The 23,100-nt window shown below is 44.6% G+C and overlaps 1 protein-coding gene across 11 annotated transcripts in view; it reads left to right on the top strand.

The window, feature by feature from the left end:
• HLCS (holocarboxylase synthetase) overlaps positions 1-23,100 on the top strand; it is a 209,208-nt gene that overhangs the window by 37,080 nt on the left and 149,028 nt on the right. For all 11 annotated transcript variants that reach the window (XM_081573086.1, XM_081573089.1, XM_081573087.1 and 8 more), the window contains one exon: positions 162-344. In XM_081573086.1, coding sequence (XP_081429212.1) covers positions 162-344 — 183 coding nt within the window. The remainder of the gene's footprint in view (positions 1-161; positions 345-23,100) is intronic.

The following is a 23,100-nucleotide window of genomic DNA, read 5'->3' as shown; positions in this document are numbered from 1 at the left end:
TCGCTTGTTGCTCTTTTCCAAATACCCAGGTTCCAGGTTTCTATAGTGTTGATAATGAGAAGAATGCATGGTCCAGTTTTCAGAAAAACTAGTGAAGACACTGCTTTTCCTTATGTCCCTCAGCGCCTCTGATTTATGAAGTGGTGTCCTTGTCCTCTCAGGCGCACTTGGAACTACCTCCCAGCTCTCCAGCAGTGCAAATGCAAGAGGATTTTAACCTGCTCAAATCAAGCAACTTTAGAAGATACGAAGTCCTTACGGAGATCCTGACGGCGCTGGGCCTAAGCTGTGACGCAAAGCAAGCTCCTGCTTTAACGCCTCTTTACCTGCTGCCGGCGACGGAGGTGAGTGAGTGTGGGGGGGGGGAGGGACCCCCTCAGATGCCCTTCTTCAGAATGCTGACCCTTCCCCCAGTTGTTGTGTGGCAGGGGGTTTCAATTTTGATTTGTTTTTTTTTTTTTTTTAATATTTATTCATTTATTTTTGGCTTTGCTGGGTCTTTGTTGCCACACAGGCTTATCTCTAGTTGCAGCGGGTAGGGGTTACTCTTCCGTTGCAGTGTGTGGGCTTCTCCTGTTGCAGCACAAGGGCCTAGTAGTTGCCCCACAGCATGTGGGATCTTCTTGGACTAGGGATCGAACCTGTGTCCCCCGCACTGGCAGGCAGGCAGGTTCTTAACCACCGGACCACCAAGGACATCCTGCATTTATGTTTTGATTTTCTATTTCTCTTTTGACTTCGGGTTTGGAAATCACATTAAAATTGTCCAAGTGTAACTGATTTTTTTTCTTTTTTGTGAGGTTTCTATAAAGAAGACGGAGAAGAACACTGGAGTTTAGAGGGTGTCAAGTCTCTTAAGTTATCGCCCTTTCCACTTGTAGGGGGAAAAGGTCACTGTTTTATGTGTCAGGAGTGTATTTGGAAAGCACAGTGTATTCAGTTGGGATAAAAAGCCTTTGTTTTGAATCGGGCCTTTCTCAGTGAATCTTTGGATGGGAAAACACTCGTTTCTTTTGTGCTGATGTCTGCCATCTTGTGGCAAAGGGGGCTCTGGGATTCAGTTTATGTCTTTTAGTTTTGTCTAAAAGGAAAATGCAAATGAGTTGGGAATGTATTCAGAATTCTTCTTGGCCTTTTGTCTTCGTTTATGCCTGAGGTTGTTACCAGGTTGGGCTGGTTGCCAGGTTCTTCAGGTATGTCTTCTCGATAATCTCTTGGCTTTGTGAAGCTGTTAATTTCTTATTACTTGGGGCCTATTATTTTGTGGGTCTGTCTCTTCCTCAGTAGTTAAACTTGTGAGTTTAGTGACATAACTGTGTAGTTTCAGCAAATACCTCATAGTCCAGGTTACTCTAAACTTACCTGGTTTCCCTTGAAAAGAGCAAATTATACCCTCTACACCAACATTTCCAAAGGAGGGAGAATTCTCTCAGTTTTCTCTTGGTGTTTGTTTGTTTGTTGTCTTGTTTAAGCCATGGGTACAGCCTGCGGGATCTTAGTTCCATGACCAAGGATTTGAACCTGGGCCCTCGGCAGTGGAAGCTCGGAGCCCTAACCGCTGGGAGTGCCTTGAGGAATTCTCTTTTGGGTCGTCCTCTGTCCCTTGGCCAACCTATTTTGGAAGAGACTAGAGGTTGAGTTTCCTGGGTGGGAATGTCAGCTGGAGGAGACAGATATACAATCCGACAGCGTTTAGGATTAGGATACCTTGCAGGATTATTTGAGGACTACATGAAATCATACCTGTGACAGTTTTGTGTAAATTGTACTATTTAAACTTCAGTGCAATTATTATTATTATTGTTATGTTACTATTGTTGTTGTTGGGAGACTGAATGAGTTAAAAAGTGTATAATGTGCCTAATAAGTTCCTGGTGCCCCATAGGATAAAAGGACTATGTAATGTTTTTAATAAAATAAAAAATTATATCTATAGCAATGGATGATTTTTTTTTTTTAAGAAACATTCATTGCATTTTCTTACTTTTTTTCCTTCTATTTTTGGCTGTGCTGCACGGCATGCAGGATTTTAGTTCCCTGACCAAGGACTGAACCCGCACTTCCTTTAGTGGAAGTTTGGAGTCTTCACCAGTGGACACCCAGGGACCTCCCCCCAAAGTCTAAACTATAGCAATGGTTAATTTTTTTTTCTTTTCACTTAAGAAACATTCATTGCATTTTCATTACACAGATTTTAGAAAGTCAGCCCTCCTCTTAATGGGTGCTCTTGGGGATTAATGTTAGGACTTTTGTTTGTACTTTCATCTCAAATCTCCACATCATTTATCTCAGTTTTATGTGTTAATAGAAGGCAAATCATCAGCTCCATCGTATGACTTAAGTATTGAAATAAAGTCGGTCCTTCGAGCTTCAACTCTTACAGATAGAACTATAGAAAGCTATGACAAACCTAGACAATGTATTAAAAAGCAGAGACATCACTCTGCTGACAAAGGTCCATATAGTCAAAGCTGTGGTTTTTCCAGTAGTCATGTATGGATGTGAGAGTTGGACCATAAAGAAGGCTGAGCACCAAAAAATTGGTGCTTTTGAATTGTGGTGCTGGAGAAGACTCTTGAAAGTCCCTTGGACTGCAAGGAGATCAAACCAGTCAATCTGAAAGGAAATCAACCCTGAATATTCATTGGAAGGAATGATGCTTATGCTGAAGCTGAAGCTCCAATGCTTTAGTCACCTGATGTGAAGAGCCAGCTCATTGGAAAAGACCCCGATGCTGGGAAAGATTGAGGGCAGGAGAGGAAGGGGGCAACAGAGGATGAGACGGTTGGATGGCATCACCGACTCAACGGACATGAATTTGGGCAAACTCTGGGAGATAGTGAAGAACAGGGAAGCCTGGGAAGCTCCAGTCCAGGGGGTTGCAGTGAGTTGGAGACGACTGAGCAACAGAACGACAGGAAAGCCCCCATGTTGGAGGGATGGGGCAGAGCCTTGGGGTGAGGGTTTCTCATCCTCTGGAATGTGGCTGTCACCCTTCTAGATCTCTCCCTCTCCTTTCCTGAGCGTAGAGGGCTGAGGCTAGACTCTTGAGGGGTGCCTGCCTGCTCCAAGCTCAGGGAGGGAGACAGACCCAGGCTGGCCCTGGCAGTGCCCTCTGACCTTTCCCGTGAGTTCTGACCATGCCGATCTTGGGACTTGAGCCTCTTGACTCTTGGACGTAGCAGTGGAAAGAGTCACCTGCTCTTGTCTTAATCCCTTATGAGCCGAGGTTTGGAAGTCTAGCTTTTCCTGTGTCTTCTTCAGGATGGGCACAACCTTAGGTTTTTCATATTTGTCTGTGTATAAGCTGAAACTCCAATACTTTGGCCACCTGATGCGAAGAGCTGGCTCATTTGAAAAGCTGGGAGAGATTGAAGGAGAAGAGGACGACAGGATGAGATGGTTGGATGGTATCAATGGACTTGTGTTTGAGTAAACTCTGGAGTTGGTGACGGACAGGGAGGCCTCGCGTGCTGCAGTCCGTGGGGTTGTAAAGAGTCGGACACGACTGAGCAACTGAACTGAACTGGACTTGTATATTACAATACACAGAAGATGCTTCATATTTTTGTTCTCCTGGTTCTTTTAACTGCCTGGGGGTGGGAGGTCCATTTTCTCCTATTGATTGGTAACCCCCGCTGACTACAGAGAAGCCTTCCGTGTGGCAGTCCATGGGGTTCACAAAGAGTCGGACACGACTTAGCAACTGAACAATAACAACAACTCAACAAACCATGAGAATGCAAAGGTTGAACAATGTGAAAACAAATGTAAAAGTGAAAGTGTTAATCGCTCAGTTGTGTCCAACTCTTTGCGACCCCCATGGACTACTGTAGCCTGCCAGGCTCCTTTGTCCACGAAATTCTCCAGGCAAGAATACTGGAGTGGGTAGCCATTCCCTTTTCCAGGGGATCTTCCTGACCCAGGGATCAAAACAGGGTCTCCTGTATTGCAGGCATATTCTTTACCATCTGAGCCACCAGGGAAGCAAATATTTGATCTATATACACATACACAAACATTCCACACCGACCCCATGCTGACCTTTATTATATAATATCTTTGGGAAAGAGTAATTTGGAGAAATGTTCATTTCTCATTTTGAGTCCTCCACTTGGTCTGATGGGTCTTGGGTGTCTATCCTGTGGACTACTTTCCCCTCCTGCGTTCTTCACTCTGAATTCTGCTTTCCTTTGGGAGTGCAAGGAACTGAGTACATGAGTGGGCATGTGACTGTTGTGTGTCTTCTCATTTCTTAGTGGTTATTAATTCCTCTTAGAAGACCTTGAGTCTGCTATAGAAGGAAATGCAAGAACTCAGGGTTTTAGAGTATGTTTTCCTGCAATACAAGTTCTATGAAGGATTATTGTGCAGATGCATGTGAAGGTGGCTACTCATGGATCGGCTGTGATGGTCCTTCTGGGCGAGTGCCCCGGCTCCTCTTCTGATGCTGAACTGGAGACATCTTGGAACACCTTTAGTCATCATGCCGGTGCTCCGTGTTGAAGATATGGATGACAGACTGGGAACAGAACTGGACTGTACTTTCTATTTGGTTTTCCTTTGTTAGCCTTCTTAATAGATCTCATTGCTCTGCATGGAAATAAGTTACAAGGGGAGGATCCTAGTATCCATCATCTGTTACACATGACTCATCCTTAGGTTTCTTACTTGCCTTTAGGATTAAAGGCCAGTAGACTCTCTGCTTCCTGCTTCCTGTAAAATACTCTGTGCCGTTGGGAATCTGACATCTCTGACCACACGGTGTCGCTGCTGAGCCAGGCTTCCTGGTGAGCAAGCAGAGATTTGATTTTTTTTCACCCCTCTTTCTACATTAGTTTTGCATAGTGTAATTTAGTCGTTTTGGTGGCACTTTTCTTTTGGGGCCATAGAAATTATTTTAGAGTCACAGTTAATAATATTCGCCTTTCACTGAACATTTACTGTGTACTAGGTGGGACCGTAGGATGGACTATGAAAGAACAAAATAAACACACTGGCTATCTAAATAGTTTTACTGCATACCAGCTGTGTTTATACAGTTTGGTCCTGGACACTCACTCTTTATAGCAAACAGCACAGAAGATTTATGAGGTACCTATGTGTTTCCATATTGCACTGGTATAAATGGAAAAAAATAACACATGATCCAAGTAGGAAAAAACACTCACCCAAGGTACAACCGACTCTTGGCATTTGCTGGAAGTGTGTTTCTGAGACCTTCGTTGACACCCAGGCACCATAGTAGCATGTGATTTCCGCTATAAAATCCGGTCACGTATGACTTCATGGGTGTCACCATGCATGACGCCATACGGAGGTGAGGTCCCGCGGAGACGCAGACTCTGGGTGGCCCGGCTGAACTTCTCTGACCGAGGTCTTCCCATTTAACCAAATCTGCCAGGGGCAGGATTGAAGTTCAGTTCTCTGCAGAATTATGACGTGACATCTTGTATGAGCACCTATACACCACATGCATACGTCCACAGGAAAAAAAAGACTGGAAGGAAATAACAGTATATATGGGGGGTATATTTCTGGGTTTGGGACTTAATGGTGATTTTATTAAGTGTTAAAAAAAAATCTTCTTTTTATTTTCCACATATTCTATTCAGTTCAGTTCAGTTCAGTTGCTCAGTAGTGTCTGACTCTGCAACCCCATGGACTGCGGCACGCAAGGCCTCCCTGTCCATCGCCAACTCCCGGAGTTTACCCAAACTCGTCTCCATTGAGCCGGTGATGCCATCCAGCCATCTCATCCTCTGTCGTCCCCTTCTCCTCCTGCCTTCAATCTTTCCCAGCATCAGGGTCTTTTCAAATGAGTCAGCTCTTCGTATCAGGTGGCCAAAGTATTGGAGTTTCAGTTCCAACACCTGTCCTTCCAATGAACACCCAGGACTGATCTCCCTTAGGATGGACTGGTTGGAACTCCTTGCAGTCCGAGGGACTCTCAAGAGTCTTCTCCAACACCACAGTTCAAAAGCATCAATTCTGCGGCTCTCAGCTTTCTTTACCGTCCAACTCTCACATCCATACATGACCACTAGAAAAACCATAGCCTTGACTAGATGGACTTTTGTTGGCAAAGTAATGTCTCTGCTTTTAAACATGCTATCTAGGTTGGCCATAACCTTCCTTCCAAGGAGTAAGCGTCTTTTAATTTCATGGCTGCAATCACCATCAGCAGTGATTTTGGAGCCCAAAAACATAAAGTCTGACACTGTTTCCACTGTTTCCCCATCTATTTCCCATGAAGTGATGGGACCAGATGCCATGATCTTAGTTTTCTGAACATTGAGCTTTAAGCCAACTTTTTCACTCTCCTCTTTCACCTTCATCAAGAGGCTCTTTAGTTCTTCTTCAATTTCTGCCATAAGGGTGTTGTCATCTGCATATCTGAGGTTATTGATATTTCTCCCGGCAATCTTGATTCCAGCTTGTGTTTCTTCCAGCTCAGCATTTCTCATGATGTACTCTGCATATAAGTTAAATAAGCAGGGTGACAATATACAGCCTTGACGTACTCCTTTTCCTATTTGGAACCAGTCTGTTGTTCCATGTCCAGTTCTAACTGTTGCTTCCTGACCTGCATACAGGTTTCTCAAGAGACAGGTCAGATGGCCTGGTATTCCCATCTCTTTCAGAATTTTCCACAGTTTCTTGTGATCCACACAGTCAAAGACTTTGGCATAGTCAATAGAGCAGAAATAGATGTTTTTCTGGAACTCTCTTGCTTTTTTGATGATCCAGCGGATATTGGCAATTTGATCTCTGGTTCCTCTGCCTTTTCTAATACCAGCTTGAACATCTGGAAGTTCACGGTTCACGTATTGCTGAAGCCTTGCTTGGAGAATTTTGAGCATGACTTTACTAGCCTGTGAGATGAGTGCAATTGTGTGGTAGTTTGAGCATTCTTTGGCATTGCCTTTCTTTGGGATTGGAGTGAAAACTGACCTTTTCCAGTCCTGTGGGCACTGCTGAGTTTTCCAAATTTGCTGGCATATCGAGTGTAGCACTTTCACAGCATCATCTTTCAGGATTTGAAATAGGTCAACTGGAATTCCATCACCTCCACTAGCTTTGTTCGTAGTGATGCTTTCTAAGGCCCACTTGACTTCACATTCCAGGATGTCTGGCTCTAGGTGAGTGATCACACCATCGTGATTATCTGGGTCGTATAGATCTTTTTTGTACAGTTCTTCTGTGTATTCTTGCCACCTCTTCTTAATATCTTCTGCTTCTGTTAGGTCCATACCATTTCTGTTCTTTATTGAGCCCATCTTTGCATGAAATGTTCCCTTGGTATCTCTAATTTTCTTGAAGAGATCTCTAGTCTTTCCCAGTCTGTTGTTTTCCTCTATTTCTTTGCACTGATTGTTAAGGAAGGCTTTCTTATCTCTCCTTGCTATTCTTTGGAACTCTGCATTCAGATGGGAATCTTTCCCTTTCTCCTTTGCTTTTCGCTTCTCTTCTCTTCCAAGCTATCTGTAAGGCCTCCTCAGACAGCCATTTTGCTTTTTTGCATTGTTTGCATTTCTTTTCCATGGGGATGGTCTTGATCCCTGTCTCCTGTACAATGTCACGAACCTCTGTCCATAGTTCATCAGGCACTCTATCAGATCTAGTCCCTTAAATATATGTGTCACTTCTACTGTATACTCATAAGGGATTTGATCTAGGTCATACCTGAATGGTCTAGTGGTTTTCCCTACTTTCTTCAATTTAAGTCTGAATTTGGCAATAAGGAGTTCATGATCTGAGCCACAGTCTGCTCCTGGTCTTGTTTTTACTGACTGTATAGAGCTGCTCCATCTTTGACTGCAAAGAATATAATCAGTCTGATTTCTGTGTTGATGATCTGGTGATGTCCATGTGCAGAGTCTTCTCTTGTGTTGTTGGAAGAGGGTGTTTGCTATGACCAGTGTGTTCTCTTGGCAAAACTCTTATTAGCCTTTGCCCTGCTTCATTCTGTACTCCAAGGCCAAATTTGCCTGTTTTGCCAAGTGTTTCCTGATTTCCTACTTTTGCATTCCAGTCCCCTATAATGAAAAGGACATCTTTTTTGGGTGTTAGTTCTAAAAGGTCTTGTAGGTCTTCATAGAACCGTTCAACTTCAGCTTCTGCAGCGTTACTGGTCGGGGCATAGACTTGGATTACTGTGATATTGAATGGTTTGCCTTGGAAATGAACAGAGATCATTCCGTCGTTTTTGAGATTGCATCCAAGTACTGCATTTTGGACTCTTTTGTTGACCATGATGGCTACTCCATTTCTTCTAAGGGATTCTTGCCCACAGTAGTAGATATAATGGTCATCTGAGTTAAATTCACCCATTCCAGTCCATCTTTTGACGTCCACGGTAGTTATTCAAAAAGGATTTGGCTTTGTTAGTAAATGCCTCTACTCTGGCTGCTGACTGCTGGGTTTAATTTTAAACCCTCAGATCAGCACGTGTGCGTCTCAGGGCTTCAGCAGTCCTCTCGCTCGGTGGCTGGAAGATGCTCACTCCAGGGATCCTGGTGGTCGTTCCTCATTCTAGCGCCCCCCTACCCCTGCCTGGACGTAGCAGTTTCTTGACTGTCGAACTATTTTGAACCATTAGTCAAAGGAGATCACGTGTGCGGGCATCTGTGTAGTGAATGCTTTCAAACAGATCACTTCCTCTCCGGAGGTGTGGCTACAGCCTCACCTCTCATCCTGGGACATCGCCGCTTGGGGCTGTGGAGCGTGGGGTTCTTTCTGAGACAAGCAAGCTGGAATTACTTCTGTGCCTTCCTCACGGCTCAGAGCTAGTGGGTGTGATGGCACCCTGAGTGTAGGAAGCTGGCTTGGGACTGTGCACAGGGTCAAGTGCCACTGGGGCACCCCAGGGTCCGAGGCTACCACACCCTCCCACCACTGGTGGTGACCAGCAGTTAGCCAGGATACTCCTTTCCTGCATGGGGTTGGGGGGAGGCGGGCACCAGTGTGTTTGTGAGGGATGCGGAATTTACAGAAAAGCCACAGTGCTTTCCCGGGCAGGCCAAAGTCCGGTTGGTCCAGAATTCACCCTCTTGTTTTCATGTCTATGGGCTCTGCTGCTATTTTTAATCCCTGCCAAGGAAATGGCAGAGAGAAGGCACACTCCCACGCTGTGTGCTGTGGAGTCACAGGGGCTTGTGTCGAGAGGGACAGCTGGTTGATTTGGACAGGGTGGGACAGAATCATCGCCCACCCCCCCATTCCACGCCACCCACTGCCTCCCTGGAGGAATCGAGGGGGCTTGGGACTGTGCACAGCTCTCCGCAGAGGGCAGCGGCCCAGGAGGACTTGACCTGTCCTCTCATCCTGGGACAACGCCGCTTGGGGCTGGGAAGCGTGGGGTTCTCTCTGAGCAAGCAAGCTGGCATTACTTCTGGGCCTTGCTCACGGCTCAGAGCTAGTGGGTGTGATGGCACCCTGAGCGTGGGAAGCAGGCCGTGCCTCGGCAGGAATCCTGCCAGAGGGTGTGGGGCTCCTTCTCCTCAGGGGCTCAAGATGTAACCATAACAAGAAGCGACAAACTGGGTTTATTATTAAAGAAACTGGGCAAAAACATCACTATGTTGTCAGTGTGTGCAGCTCTGGTGGTGTGAGGTTGTAGGGTGGATCACGTGTGCTTAAAAACTAGTGTAACATTCCATTTTGATTTTAACCGCAGATTACTTGTGGTTGACACATTTCCCCATCCCCCTTCACCCCAAACAGATATTGTTTTTTTAAAAAATTTATTTATTTTGGCTGTGATGGGTCTTCCTTGTAGCACTGGGGCGTCTCTTTAAATGCAGAGATCAGGTTTAGTTGCCCCCTACCTCCACATGTGGGATTTTAGTTACCCGACCAGGGCTCGAACCCACATCCCCTGCGTTGGAAGGCAGATTCTTAACCACTGGACCACCAGGGAAGTCCCAGGTATTGTTGGTAAAGATAGTTTCGATATTGTGTCAAAAAAGCTGTGTTGTTGCTTCCACCTGGGGCATTCCATTTTTGACACTGGATGCTTTATGAAGAAACTCAGACTAAGTCAGGCCACGTGGTGTCGCCCACTCCTCTCGAGGACCGCTCATCCAGCAAACACCTGAGCGCTTCTGAGTCCTTGCTCTGCAGGTTTCTGAAAAGCAAGAAGATGGTTTCTCATCTTGCTCGCGTGCTTCGTAGTCAGCCACGGCCTTTCCAGGTGTCAGGATCTCATCGGAGTCTCAAGTGGCCCTGCAAGTCGGGGGAGGGCAGGGAGGGGTCCTTGCCCATCTTGAGGAGCAAACTGGATTGTGGAGCAGTGAAGGGTCTCATGGATTTTTTTGAATTACTTAGAATTCTCCAATTAAAAGAAAAAAAAAAAACAACTTTGCTTTTAGCGTAGTTATTTGTCACGGAATCTTCCCTCCCTGCACCTTTAATCCTAGTTCTGAATCTTGAATGTACACACAGTGAGAGGGAAACGTCTAGTGCTCCTGTAAAATACAGATTAAAAAATAATTTTGAGAGGTCCACGTTCGAGAGGAGCTCGGAATTCCAGGTGCGCCCTGAATAGCTTTTGACATGTGGTTGACGCGGTGTCGCGGCGGCCGTTTTACAATATGGCAACAGCCAAAGAGCAGCTGGCAGATTAAAGCCAACCTTTAAAAGCTTTTATAGCTGGGGAGGTTTTTAAGGGTCTTTCATAGACCCCTTTCTTTCCTTTCTTTCCTCCTTTGCCCTTCACCTCCAACTGGAAAAATTTTTTGTTCGTTTTAACCGACTTCCTGTTATCAAACATAATACCTACGGCAAAGGCGACATGACAAGTCTGACATCGAAATGCAAGAGGAATAATACGCGGGATGTTTTCCTGAGCTGCCTTCATTTTATTCTTTTTTTTTTGGTGGTGGGTGGGTGGGTGGGGAGAGGCTTTTCAGCTACTGGATGCGCTGTATTTTTACTTGAATCTTGTTTCCACAAGCCAGTTTCCAAGTGACTCCGGGGCGAATTCTTCTGCTCGCAGTCAAGGCAGAGACTGGATAACACACTGGGGGAAATGCAGATGGGCACCAGTGTGGCTGCTCTCCACTTTGAGCTAGAGTGGTCCCTGCGTTTGCTCTGTGGTGTGGCTCTGGCTGCCTTACTGGGGGGGCAAGGGTGGCAGGTTGGAGGGGGCACCTTCTCTGCAGTGTCCTACTGGGGACGGGACCCTTTTGGGGGGGGGGTTTATTTCCTCAAGACTGTTTATATCCAGCGCTCCTGCAGTCGGGCAGATTTGTGGATGGGAAACAGGCTCTCATGGAAGAAAAAGTCCTCCCGGACCAAATGCTTTCTGCCTTCTGCAGCAGCTCCCTAATAGCTGCCATGTGTGAGCGGGTATGGGGGATGGCGCTCCCCTCCTGGGGAAGTCGATTGAAGCTGTCTCTCGGAAGGCTTGCAACCTTCCGCAAAGAACAGATTTCTGTCTCCCAAGTCTGGAAAAATAACGTCCCAGGGCATGAGTACCATCTCCCACACTGCTCCCAGGTTGGGGGCAGGGGCGGCACGATCAAAGGGCCCCCCTGGTGGTCAGATGGGGGGCCTGAGGCCAGGACTGAGGTGGGCACCATGGTTGCAGCAGCTCTCCCGGCCGCCAAAGCTGCCAGGCGGTGCAGGAATGCAGGGCCGGGGGTGGGGGGCGGGGAGCCAAATCCCGTTTTGATAAATGTTCTAGTTCAGTTTTCCGGGATGTGAATTATGCCTGGGGAATGGCATTTTGTTTTCCACTCATGCTGATAATCTGGGAATGTTTCTCGGAGGATCGTGCCATCCGGAGAAAATGTTTCTAAGTGTTTCCGAAGTTTCAAGGCCGCCAGGCAGTTTGTGGACCCAGATGGCCTGTTTGAGCCTCTGTTTCCACTGCCTTCGCGGGAAGGGCCCGCGACAGCCCAGGTTCGGGGTGATGGTGTTCCCCGGGGTGCGTCTCAGCAGGGGAGGCTGGGTCAGTATGGGGTGACTTTTCTCGGGCTTCTTCACCAAAGCCAGCCAGGTCGGCAACAGGAAAGCTTGGCCAAGGGTCCATCTGTCTGTCCATCAGTCTCTTTCTCTTGGAGATTAGAAGAGAATGCTGTTCTTTCTTGATGGCGTTCCTGTCTCTGCCCTTCAGCGGTTGCCTATGAGTAAAATGCATCTTGTCCAGGCACCGCTGGGCTACCTACAGCCTTTCGGGTCTTGTATGTTTCTCAGACGTTCAGTTCTGCGTGGTCCCTCTGCTTGCTTTGTGAGTATGTTTGTTTCTTAAAATGTTTTCAGGCTTTGTTTTGATAATGATACATTTAATGATATAAGCAGTGGGAGAAATACTGGCATGTAGACTATAATTTTGTTCTTAATTGTTGGAGATACTATCCCTTATAGAGAATTCTAGGGAACAGACTCCTCACACATGGCTGCTATGAACTTGGTTTTAAATGGCAGTAATTTTGAGCCTTTATACTACTTGTTTTACTTGATGTTTTTTAGGGGGCATTGAGTCTTTCAGTTTTAGCATATGAATTGCTTTCACTAAAACTTTAAAAGAAAATACTGCAAGGTTGCTGAATTAGGCTCTTCCTTGGTGAAGAGGTCTTTTTTCCCACTTATTCCCGAGGATGAGTGAAGACTTAGGTTATAATACGTAGGCATTTATGCTATGTATATAATGCTGCTAAAAATGAAATGGGCTTTCCCACTGATACATGAAGCTTCACGTTATTTTGGGCTGTCTCCTGTGTGTGTTGAAGTGTGGAGAGATAGGGGTGACTGGCAAAGAGAAGGACTGAGTTAGTCAGCTCCTGCACCTCCAAGATTTAAGTTCAGATTCCCAATAAGATCTCTTTCAAAGTGAAATGCCACCGTCACCAGGATTGCCCAATATGGAACCGGCGACACCTTGCTGGGCCATTAGTATCAGTCACCATGAATCTTTCCTGAACCCTGAACTGTGAAAACTGTTAGTTTAAACCGACTTGCCTTCCAGGAGCAAAACAAAAGTTAAAAAAATTAAAATTAAAAGTGAAGTTTCTTTTAAGAATACTTGTAAAGGTTTGCTTTTCTTTGCCGTAGTAAGTATTTGACAAATTGTTTTCTTGTCTGAGGAAAAATGAATCCCACATACAGCAGTTGTTAGGGAGTAACTGAGTGATGGCACCAGTCATCCCCCTTCCTGCTGTTAATCTCAGTAAATAAGGAAATACATCTTTTAAAAGAAAACATCAAATTGTGGTTTCATAAATTTAAAAATGATGGTTCATTTTTTTTGTGGGTGGGGGAGTGGGGAATGTCCAGGCTCTCTCTGCCTAGAATTGCCTAGATTATTACTCTAGATTGTGGTCTTCCATAGGCAACTTGAGATAAGTGAGTTTTTCTGTGGCTTTTCAGCCCATAAAATGCTGTTAGGGTCACAGGTCTGTACTTTTGAAGATTCTCCTCTCTGCATGTATTTTCCCTTCGTGGTGCTGGAATTAGTTTGGTGTCTCAAGATTGGCCTAGTGAGTTTGTCACAGAAGATGGATTTTTTTTTTTTTTAGAAGATGACTTTTTAAAGGACTGTGAGTCCTCATTACCAAACCCTCTCTCTGCTGTCTGGGGAGGGTAGATGAAATGACCTTTCACATCCTTTCCAGGACTCTATAGTATTTATGCTGGGCCCAGCAAAGCAACTGGATGTGAAAAATAAAATTTTTTTTTTTTTTTAACTTTTAAAACAGTTCCTTTGAAAGCATTCTTTGGTAAGAGTTTATGATTATTCACGAAGTTGGTTTAAAAAAAGAATTTGTGATTATTACCATTTCATCTTTATACTGGAGCAATTTGAAGTCATTGAGAGATACTTTTCCGTTACTTTAAGCATAATGAAAGCGTATTTTGCTTTCTGCTTTATTTCATTTCAGGCTCTTTCTCTAATTACTTTTCCTGTTAGTTTAAGAATTCACAATGCAATATATAGGAGCCTCAGGTTTACAAACAAGTTGTGCTTTCAAAGTTTGTGTGCTAAACTGCCTGTTTTCAAACAAAACATGGTCCCTGTTATTTCTGTCAGTTGGGTTTTCTCACTAGTTCGTATCTGTGGCACCCCACTCCAGTACTCTTGCCTGGAAAATCCCATGGATGGAGGAGCCTGGTAGGCTGCAGTCCATGGGGTCGCTAGGAGTCGGAGACAACTGAGCGACTTCACTTTCACTTTTCCCTTTCATGCACTGGAGAAGGAAATGGCAACCCACTCCAGTGTTCTTGCCTGGAGAGTCCCAGGGATGGCGGAGCCTGGTGGGCTGCCGTCTATGGGGTCGCACAGAGTCGGACACGACTGAAGTGACTTAGCAGCAGCAGCAGTCCGTAGTGCAGGTAAACCGTGGGACGCCATCTTGTGGTATCGTTTCTGTCAGATTCCGGCTTGGTGGGTCATGAACGCAGTGGGGACGTACTCAGCGTCTCTTTCTACTTCTCCACTGTTTGACTCAGAATTTAACAGCTTCAAATCAGATATTGCTTGAAAACAACCATGTGCGACACTTAATAATACTGTGGTGTATATATATCCTTTTTTGTTGTTGTTGTTGAGTCACTCAGTCCTTTCCTGCTCTTTGAGACCCTGTGGACTGCAGCACGCCAGGCTTCCCTGTCCTTCACCATCTTCACCATATATGTCCTTTTCCATACATATCTTTATGGGGAATTAATGAATTTGCACTGGTAGGTTAATACTTTTCTTATATTTAAGAAAACATTTTTCCTTTCATAATGACTGTTGAACTGTGCACACAAGTAAAACAAACGTTTTATAGAAAATTTCAAATATACAAAAGTAAACAAAATAATGTAATGATACCCGTATGTATTCAGCACTCTGATTCAGTTTTCCATTCTGGCCAATCTCATTTTATCTATTCCTACCCACTCCTCCTCCTGTTTGTGTAATTTTCACCCAAATCCCTGAGCAGATATCTCATCTGTAAATATTTTACTGTGTGTCTTTAAAAGATAAGAACTCTATTTAAAAATATAAGCAGTGGAATTTCACTGTCACACCTAAGATAATACAATTCCTTCATATAATTTCTTATACCAGTCAGTAATCCAATTACTAAACAGGCTTTTTAAAAGATGGGTTATATTATCTATGTTTTGTGTTTAAGCATGTTGGTCCTTTTATAAAACAAATGCAAGATGGAAGCAACTAGATATAAGCTGTTGTAACTTTTTTTGGGAAGTGATCTGTAAAATTGATTTCTGTATGTTTTAAGTGCCATATTTGACCTCTTGTTCTGATGAGAGCAAGTAACCATTGGTAATATCATGCAGAATAGCCCTGCACATTGAGATACTGAGTGCCACCCTTTGAGAACTAAACATGAGTTTCTTGTTCCCTCTTTTCTGGGAAGTCCTGGGTTTCTTTAGCACGGACACTATTGATTTTTGCTCGTATGCTTTCGGTTCGGGTTGATGTTTAGCCTTTGACCCAGCCACTTTCTTTCAATAAACAGTGTGTTGATGAGAGCAGCTGCCCAGCAGATTGTTTCCAGATTGTTCTCTCATGGCTGAGGATGCAGTGCATGCACCTTACAAAGAAGTCGGCTTGAAGCTTGTGGCTTCTACTTTCTACGGCTGTCTGCCTTTGAAGCCAACTGTCAGCCTCTGAACATTTTTCTGTTTATATCCAGTGACAGGGTGTGAGTCTGTGGCACTGGAAATCAGACTTCACTTACTATCTTGATTATTATTCCCTGAATGAATGATAGCAGCATCTTCTAGAAATTTCTCCCATATGAGTGATTCCTGATAGTACAGTAGGAATTCGTTGGTGTGTGTGGAAATTAAGAGTGCTGGGTGTAGGGAAGAATCCCACTGTGTAGGGAAGTAGACAAGGCATGTTTTGTTTTGTGTAGGAGTCCACGCACCTTGCATATTTAAAGGTTTTCTACATAATTAAGGAATGAGGTAACTTTCAAACCAAGGTAAATATTATCTGCCTCATGTTATTATCTTGCCCTTTTAAAATAAATTTTCATATTCATCTTATTTTCAAAGGACAATATTCCTTTTTTCGTTGTTGTTGTTAATGCAAGTGACAGGTACCCTAGTGACGTGGATGCGTGTATGTGACTCAAAGGCACACCTTAGTTTGGATTTTTGCTGCTTCCCTAATCACTGCCCAGCTGTCACCTAGAATGGCCCGTCTGCTTGTAGCAACCTTCATTAAGGCAAGGTCGGAACTTTCGGCATCAGAGCCAACACTTTTTACTAAACTGGCCACCAGGGGCTGCTGTCAGAATGGTGTGGCTGAGCTCACCTCCCTAGAGGCAAGTTCACTTTTTTCTACAACCAGTAAATTTTGCTAAGCTACCAATCCTGGTTTCAAAACTCAGGTCTCACTACACAGCCTCTAGTCACCAAGCAATGCTTACGGCTGTATCCCTTCCAGCCAGCTATTACGTAGAACCTGGACCCAATTCAAGACCTAAGATTAAGACTTGTGTGTTTTTCATTCGGTGCCAATAAGCTGTTATTAATACACTGATTCCACGTATACTGAAAGGCTTCATGAAACGCACTGGGGTTTGTGCTCAGGAAAGAATGTCCTTCGCTTGAACTGCTCAAGATCCGGGCCTCTGAAGGCACAGCCTATGACAGTCAAAATGGGTTTTTCAGGGAGGTGTTCTTGCCTGAAGTGACCTTAGCAACCTAGCCCTCGTACAGACAGCATGAAGGGTTGTGCTGATCCAACTAAGATGCGGGTGCTAGAAGGTATTCTTGATGGTTGTTTGGTTTTTTTCTCTTTTTAAACAAAGTCTGTGGTCTTTGATGATTCCAGGATTAACAGCAGAACAAAACTATCCAGTGAATGTTGGGACTGGCAGAGGCCTTAGAGAGCTTTTGGAGCAAATCCCTTTGTTTCTCCTCAACTTTTTGTTTAAAAAAATAAGTAAAGAAAGGGTGAAAAATAGTACATAAATCCCATGTAACTTTTACCTAGTAGATTCACCACTGGTTAACATTTTGCCACAATTTATTGATAAGGAGAGTTTGTGTTTTTCAAAAGATGTGTGTCTTCAAGTAAAACACAAAGCATAGAACTTAAGTTATTTATGACAGTATGAGGCCACCACATTTTTGTTTCTAGGAGTTAATAAGAGAGTGCCTCTAATTTCCACTTGGCCCTGGGCTTGTTTTCTTTATTTGAAGTAATCCAGTAGCCTACTGGTTTGTAATGGTTCTGGATAGCTGGTCATCGCCGTACTGGGGTGTGGGCACATCCCATCCTCACAATGGGCCAGCAAGTAGAAAATTTTTAGAGTGTATCTTAAAAAAGTCCTAAATTATGGAACATAAAGCACCTTAGATCCACACGCTTTGAGGACAACTAGTTGACCCTTTATGCTCAGCATAGGACTTCTATCAACCCTGATCTAGGAAAATTCCAGTGATGACCATATTACATATATAGGATTTACAATTTCAGTTTTCCAACCCGAATATTGTGACTTGGAACCTTAGATCTGACTGCTTACTTTTATATGAAGGTTAAAAAAATTTTTTGGGGGGTAGTGCACAAATGCTGTTGTAGTCTATGAATACCTGTCTACCCTATTAAACTGTAATACAAGATCATTTGAAGGCAAGGACCATATGTTGTTAATTTTTGTATCCCTTTTCCAGTATTTTGCCTATAGTAGGCATTTAATAAGTGTGTTTTGTTTGAAAACTTAAAAAATGTTTTGGCGTTTCCCACTAAAGTATGGTGAAACACTTCTTCCATTCCTGTGTCTGGGAGAGCCGACCAGCCTTGGGGGACAGGCCAGCAGTGAACAGCCCACCAGGTTCAGATTGGCTGCCCGGTTCACTCTAGCTGTCACCCTTTATCCAGGTATGATGAGGGCTTCATAAACATCACATTAAACAGTTTACAAGAATCAGCTGTTGATGTACCAGAGGAAGACTGACAAGATGGAGCTTCAAAAAAAAGTTGGAATAGTTTTATCTGTTATTAACATGTTTTCCAGTTTAGAAGCTATAACTAACTACACACTGGCTCATCAGCTAGCTGCACCTTCCCATCAACTAGTGGGGCTTTCTAAAACGCAGACTTTAGATCGTCTCCTTGGGATGCTTGCTTGTGGATTTGCCCTCTCCTTGTAGGGCAGAAGGGAATGCCTTCACCAGGTCTTTTTTTTCCCCTCCAATGTAGTATCCTCTGGGACTCTCTGAATTTTCCAGAGTGTCATGTACAAAAACAGTTGACCAAATGAGGCTTTGCTAAAATAAATGGACTGGAGTAGAAAGCTCTCTCTGGCTTCTCTGAATCGTCCTCATATTGGCCGCCTCTCTCTGCAGGCAACGTGTGTATTTTAATTTTGGAATCCTAGAGAGGATGTTCCAGTTTTAACTTGAGCATGTAGCATTTGGGACGAAGCACTGCCTCTTGAATGTTAAAGGTGAAAGAGGGGAGCTGGGGTTTTTCTTGTTCTAAAAAGAACAAAAGAGCTGTGGACCAGATTCTGTGCTGGTTATCTCCTGCTGCCACACATAGCGCTCCAGAGGTCAAAGCCAGGCTGCGAATGACAGGCACGTAGTTTGTGATGAATTGTCGAGGGGCCTTCTGATGATTCAAAAAAAAAAACCCCAAAATCATCCCTGGGCCTAGCGCTCCAGACCGGCTGCTCTCCCCAACATGGCCGAGGTGTGGACGGTCACATCTGTGTCTGCGCATGCGCGCGCGTGCGTGCCTGCGTGCGCTTGCGTGCCTGCGTGCGCTTGCGCCAGCCAGAACGTGCCCCCTCAGGGTGAGGCGCAATGGGCCGCTCCACTGGCGTTCCAGCTCGCGGCCTGGGCTCCTACTCGGAGCTTTCTTGGCTTCACAACCAACGCTCCTAGCTCCGTCAGGAGCGTGTTTGTGTTGGCCTCGGACAAATGGCGCGCGTTTTACACCGGTAAGGCTTAATGAAGGCTCTGGAGATTTCTACGGATGTTGAACCCCAAACCCACGGGCCCCGTCAGTGGAAGTTAGCGCCTCTGGAGTAGGAGCGGTGGTTGAGCTCGCACCCGGAACGCCTCCCCTTACTTTTAGTGCCGCCCACGGCTCTCTCTCTTTTTTTTGCGGGGGTGGGGTGGGGGTGGGGGGGTCTCCGCACTCGCAGAATAGATTTCACCTCTAAAATGAGCCCATTTGGCGCAGCGGAGGTGTGATGCCTATAAAACCAGCCTTGTTAGAAATGACTTATTCATTACCTCTGTTTTATGGGTCCACCTCAGCCTTTTGTGGTCTTCGCTAGTTGGCAGGTAACAAAAAACGCAGTAAACCCATGGCCTTTCAGAGCCTGAGCTTGAGAGAAACTTTTACATAATAAAGGGAATACAGGTTTTAACAGACATTTATTGAGTGCCTACTGTGTCCCAGGCATTGGGGACCGGAAATGACAGTGACAAGTTTGACTTGGGGGAGGAGCCCCCGGGCCTGGAATTTGGATCTCGGATGCCCTTCGTCATAAATCCTTTGGTGCTGTGGAGTTACCATTCGAAGTTGGGTCTGATGAAAGTGGTTGTGTCCACTCGGAGCACTTGTGTTCGCCACTGTCCAGTTTACACAGTTCACTTGTTTTCTGCGCTCCTTCCCAGGCCCTGGTTGTGCTGGCAGTGGATGAGAGAGGTGGAGGGATTCCTCTCCATCCTCTCTGCTCACAGTCCCTGTGGGTGCTGTCTCTTCTTGCTCCTCCTGTGTGCCTGTCGCTGGTCCAGATGTTCCCCAGCCCTGCTCCTTTAATTCTCTTAGCTCTGCCCACTGTTCCTTAAGTAGCCCTTCCCTTGAACTCAAGGGATATGCCATCTCTTTCTGGCTGAAACCAGAGAGCGATGAACGGGTAATTCACTTAAATGATAAAAATTTTGTTTCTTTGTGAAAATGTCCTCATCCGGGCTCGTCTGAGTAGCCATGAAATTAAAAGACGCTTACTCCTGGAAAGAAAAGTTATGACCAACCTAGACAGCATACTAAAAAGCAGAGACATTACTTTGCCGCAAAGGTCGGTCTAGTCAAAGCTATGGTTTTTCCAGTATATGGATGTGAGAGTTGGACCATAAAGCTGAGTGCTGAAGAATTGATGTTTTTGAAATAATGGTGTCAAACATCTGTCTAGTCAAAGCTATGGTTTTTCCAGTAGTCCTGTATGGATGTGCGAGTTGGGCCATAAAGAAAGCTGAGCGCCAAAGAATTGCTGCTTTTGAACTGTGGTGTTGGAGAAGACTCTTGAGAGTCCCTTGGATTGCAAGGAGATCAAACCAGTCAATCCTAAAGGAAATCAACCCTGAATATTCATGGGAAGGACTGATGCTGAAACTGATGCTCTGATACTTTGGCCACCTGATGTGAAGAACTGACTCATTGGAAAAGACCTTGATGCTGGGAAGGATTGAAGGCAAGAGGAGAAGGGGATGACAGAGGATGAGATGGTTGGATGGCATCACCGACTTGATGGACGTGAGTTTGAGCAAGCTCCGGGGGAGTTGGTGATGGACAGGGAAGCCTGGCATGCTGCAGTCCATGGGGTCGCAAAGAGTTGGACACAACTGAACGACTGAACTGAACTGAAGGAGGCACAGTTGACCCAAACTTCTGCAGATTCAAGTTTCTCTTACAAACATTCCAATCCTCGCCAACCACCCACTCTCCCTCCCACTCCACCTCAGCTCCAAGCCACATCTGTTTTATCACTACTTCATAGTTGCATATTGAGTTTATATCTTTCTTCGTGATGCCTAAGGTATTTTGATTACAGTAAACAGGCTTCTCCTATGTTGCTTCATTTTGGGTTAGTTCTTCTTACTGAGGATGGTGGGGTAGAAATTAGAGCAATGATTTGGGAGCCAGATTTGGTTTTGTGGGTTCAAATTCCAGCTCTGTGACTTACTGACTGTGTGGTTTGTAATATCTGAGGTTCCATTTCTTCTTCCGTAGGTGGTGATAATAGTGCTGTGGCATTGCTAGTGAGGGTTGGGATCCTTGTCTAAAGCCCCAGTGCTCTGAATGGAGTGAGTGAGCACTTCCATACAGTGGATGTAGACTAGTGCCTGACGAAGATAACCGAAAATCATTCCACGAGAGACATTGCCAGTCATTTGTCTGCCTAGGTGGAAAGTCACTTGGGAAAAGACTTGTGAGAAGTCACTCTAGTGGCTTCCCTTGGTGATTTGCAGGTAAGGCAAGGAGGAACCCTGGGAAAAGCCTGGTCAGCGCTCCACCATCCACCAACCCCATGGCTACATGGCTGCCCCTCCTCTTCATCTTACGCAGGACAGATCGGCAGGGGCCAGTGGCCTGGCTGCAGAGAAGACCAGAAGCTTCTGGGGAGAAAACAGCTTGAGATCTTGATCCCCTTCTCTTTTAAAAACTTTTGGTAAACTTTAATGTCAAGTTTCATGGCAAATAGATGGGGAAACAGTGGAAACAGTGGCAGACTTTATTTTTGGGGGCTCCAAAATCAGTGCAGATGGTGACTGCAGCCATGAAATTAAAAGATGCTTACTCCTTGGAAGAAAAGTTATGACCAACCTAGACAGCATATTAAAAAGCAGAGACATTACTTTGCCGACAAAGGTCCATATAGTCAAAAGCTATGCCTTTTCCAGTAGTCATGAATGGATGTGAGAGTTGGACCGTAAAGAAAGCTAAGTGTCAAAGAATTGATGCTTTTGAACTGTGGTGTTGGGGAAGACTCTTGAGAGTCCCTTGGACTGCAAGGAGATCCAACAAATCCATTCTAAAGGAGATCAGTCCTGAGTGTTCATTGGAAGGACTGATGTTGAGGCCAAAACTCCAATACTTTAGCCACCTGATGCGAAGGGCTGACTCATTTGAAAAGGCCCTGATGCTGGGAAAGATTGAAGGCGGGAGAAGAAGGGGATGACAGTGGAAGACATGGTTGGATGGCATCACTGACTCAATGGACATGAGTTTGGGTAAACTCCGGGAGTTGGTGATGGACAGGGAGGCCTGGCGTGCTGCAGGCCATGGGGTCACAAAGAGCTGGACACGACTGAGCGACTGAACTGAACTGAACGTCAAGTTTGTTATTTTAACTATTTTCAGCTGTACTGTTCAGTGGCATTAATTACACTCACAGTGCAACCACTCCACTATTTTGGAAATTTGCTTATCACCCCAAACAGAAACTCTATACCCATTAATCAATAGCTTCTCATTTTCTCTCCACTCAGCTCCTGGTAACCTCTATTCTGCTTTCTGTTTCTATGGATTTACTTTTTCTAGATGTTTCACATAAGTGAAATCATACAATATTTGTCCTTTTGTGTCTGGCCTCTTTCAGTTAGCATAATGTTTTCAAGGTTCATTTATGTCATAGTATCTATCAGAACTTTATTTCTTTTTATGCTTGAATAATGCATGTACATATACTGGGCTGTTTTTTATATGTATATATGTATATATACACACACACACACTGGAGTATTTATACACACACACACACACACACACTGGAGTATATATATACACACACACACTGGAGTATTTTTTATGTATATATATACACACACACACACTGGAGTATTTTTTATATATATATATATATACACGCATTGGAGTATTTTTTATATATATATATATACACACGAATATATATATATATGCACACATGCACTGGAGTATTTTATTTATATATGTACACACGCACACACTGGAGTATTTATATATATATACATACATGCAGTGGAGTATTTTATGTATATATATACACACACACCACATTTTGTTTAACCATTCATCTGTCCATTCATCTTTTGACTGATGTGGGTTGTTTCTACCTTTTGGCTGTGAACAGTGTTGCTCCGAACATTGGTGTTGCTGAAGTATGTGTTTGAGGAAGCTTCTGCTTCCCACTCTTTTGAGTATATATTTGAAGATGTCTGGGTTATATGTTGATTGTTTAACTTGTTGAGGAACTGCCAAACTGGACCCCTTGTATTTTGAGAATCAGCATTGCCAGACTGACTCTGATGAATAACTTGGGGACCTAACTGGAAAGAAGCATCATCAGGGGCCCCACAGGAGATCTTGCTGGCTTGGTTCCAGATTTCATGCCGGGGCCGAGGTGGATG

Source organism: Giraffa tippelskirchi, chromosome 2 (genome assembly GCF_054371585.1).
Source record: "Giraffa tippelskirchi isolate mGirTip1 chromosome 2, T2T-mGirTip1v1.2.pri, whole genome shotgun sequence".
Taxonomy (NCBI): Eukaryota; Metazoa; Chordata; class Mammalia; order Artiodactyla; family Giraffidae; genus Giraffa; species Giraffa tippelskirchi.
The sequence above is the reverse complement of the archived record's forward strand: the minus strand, read 5'-3'. Positions and strand labels throughout refer to the sequence as shown.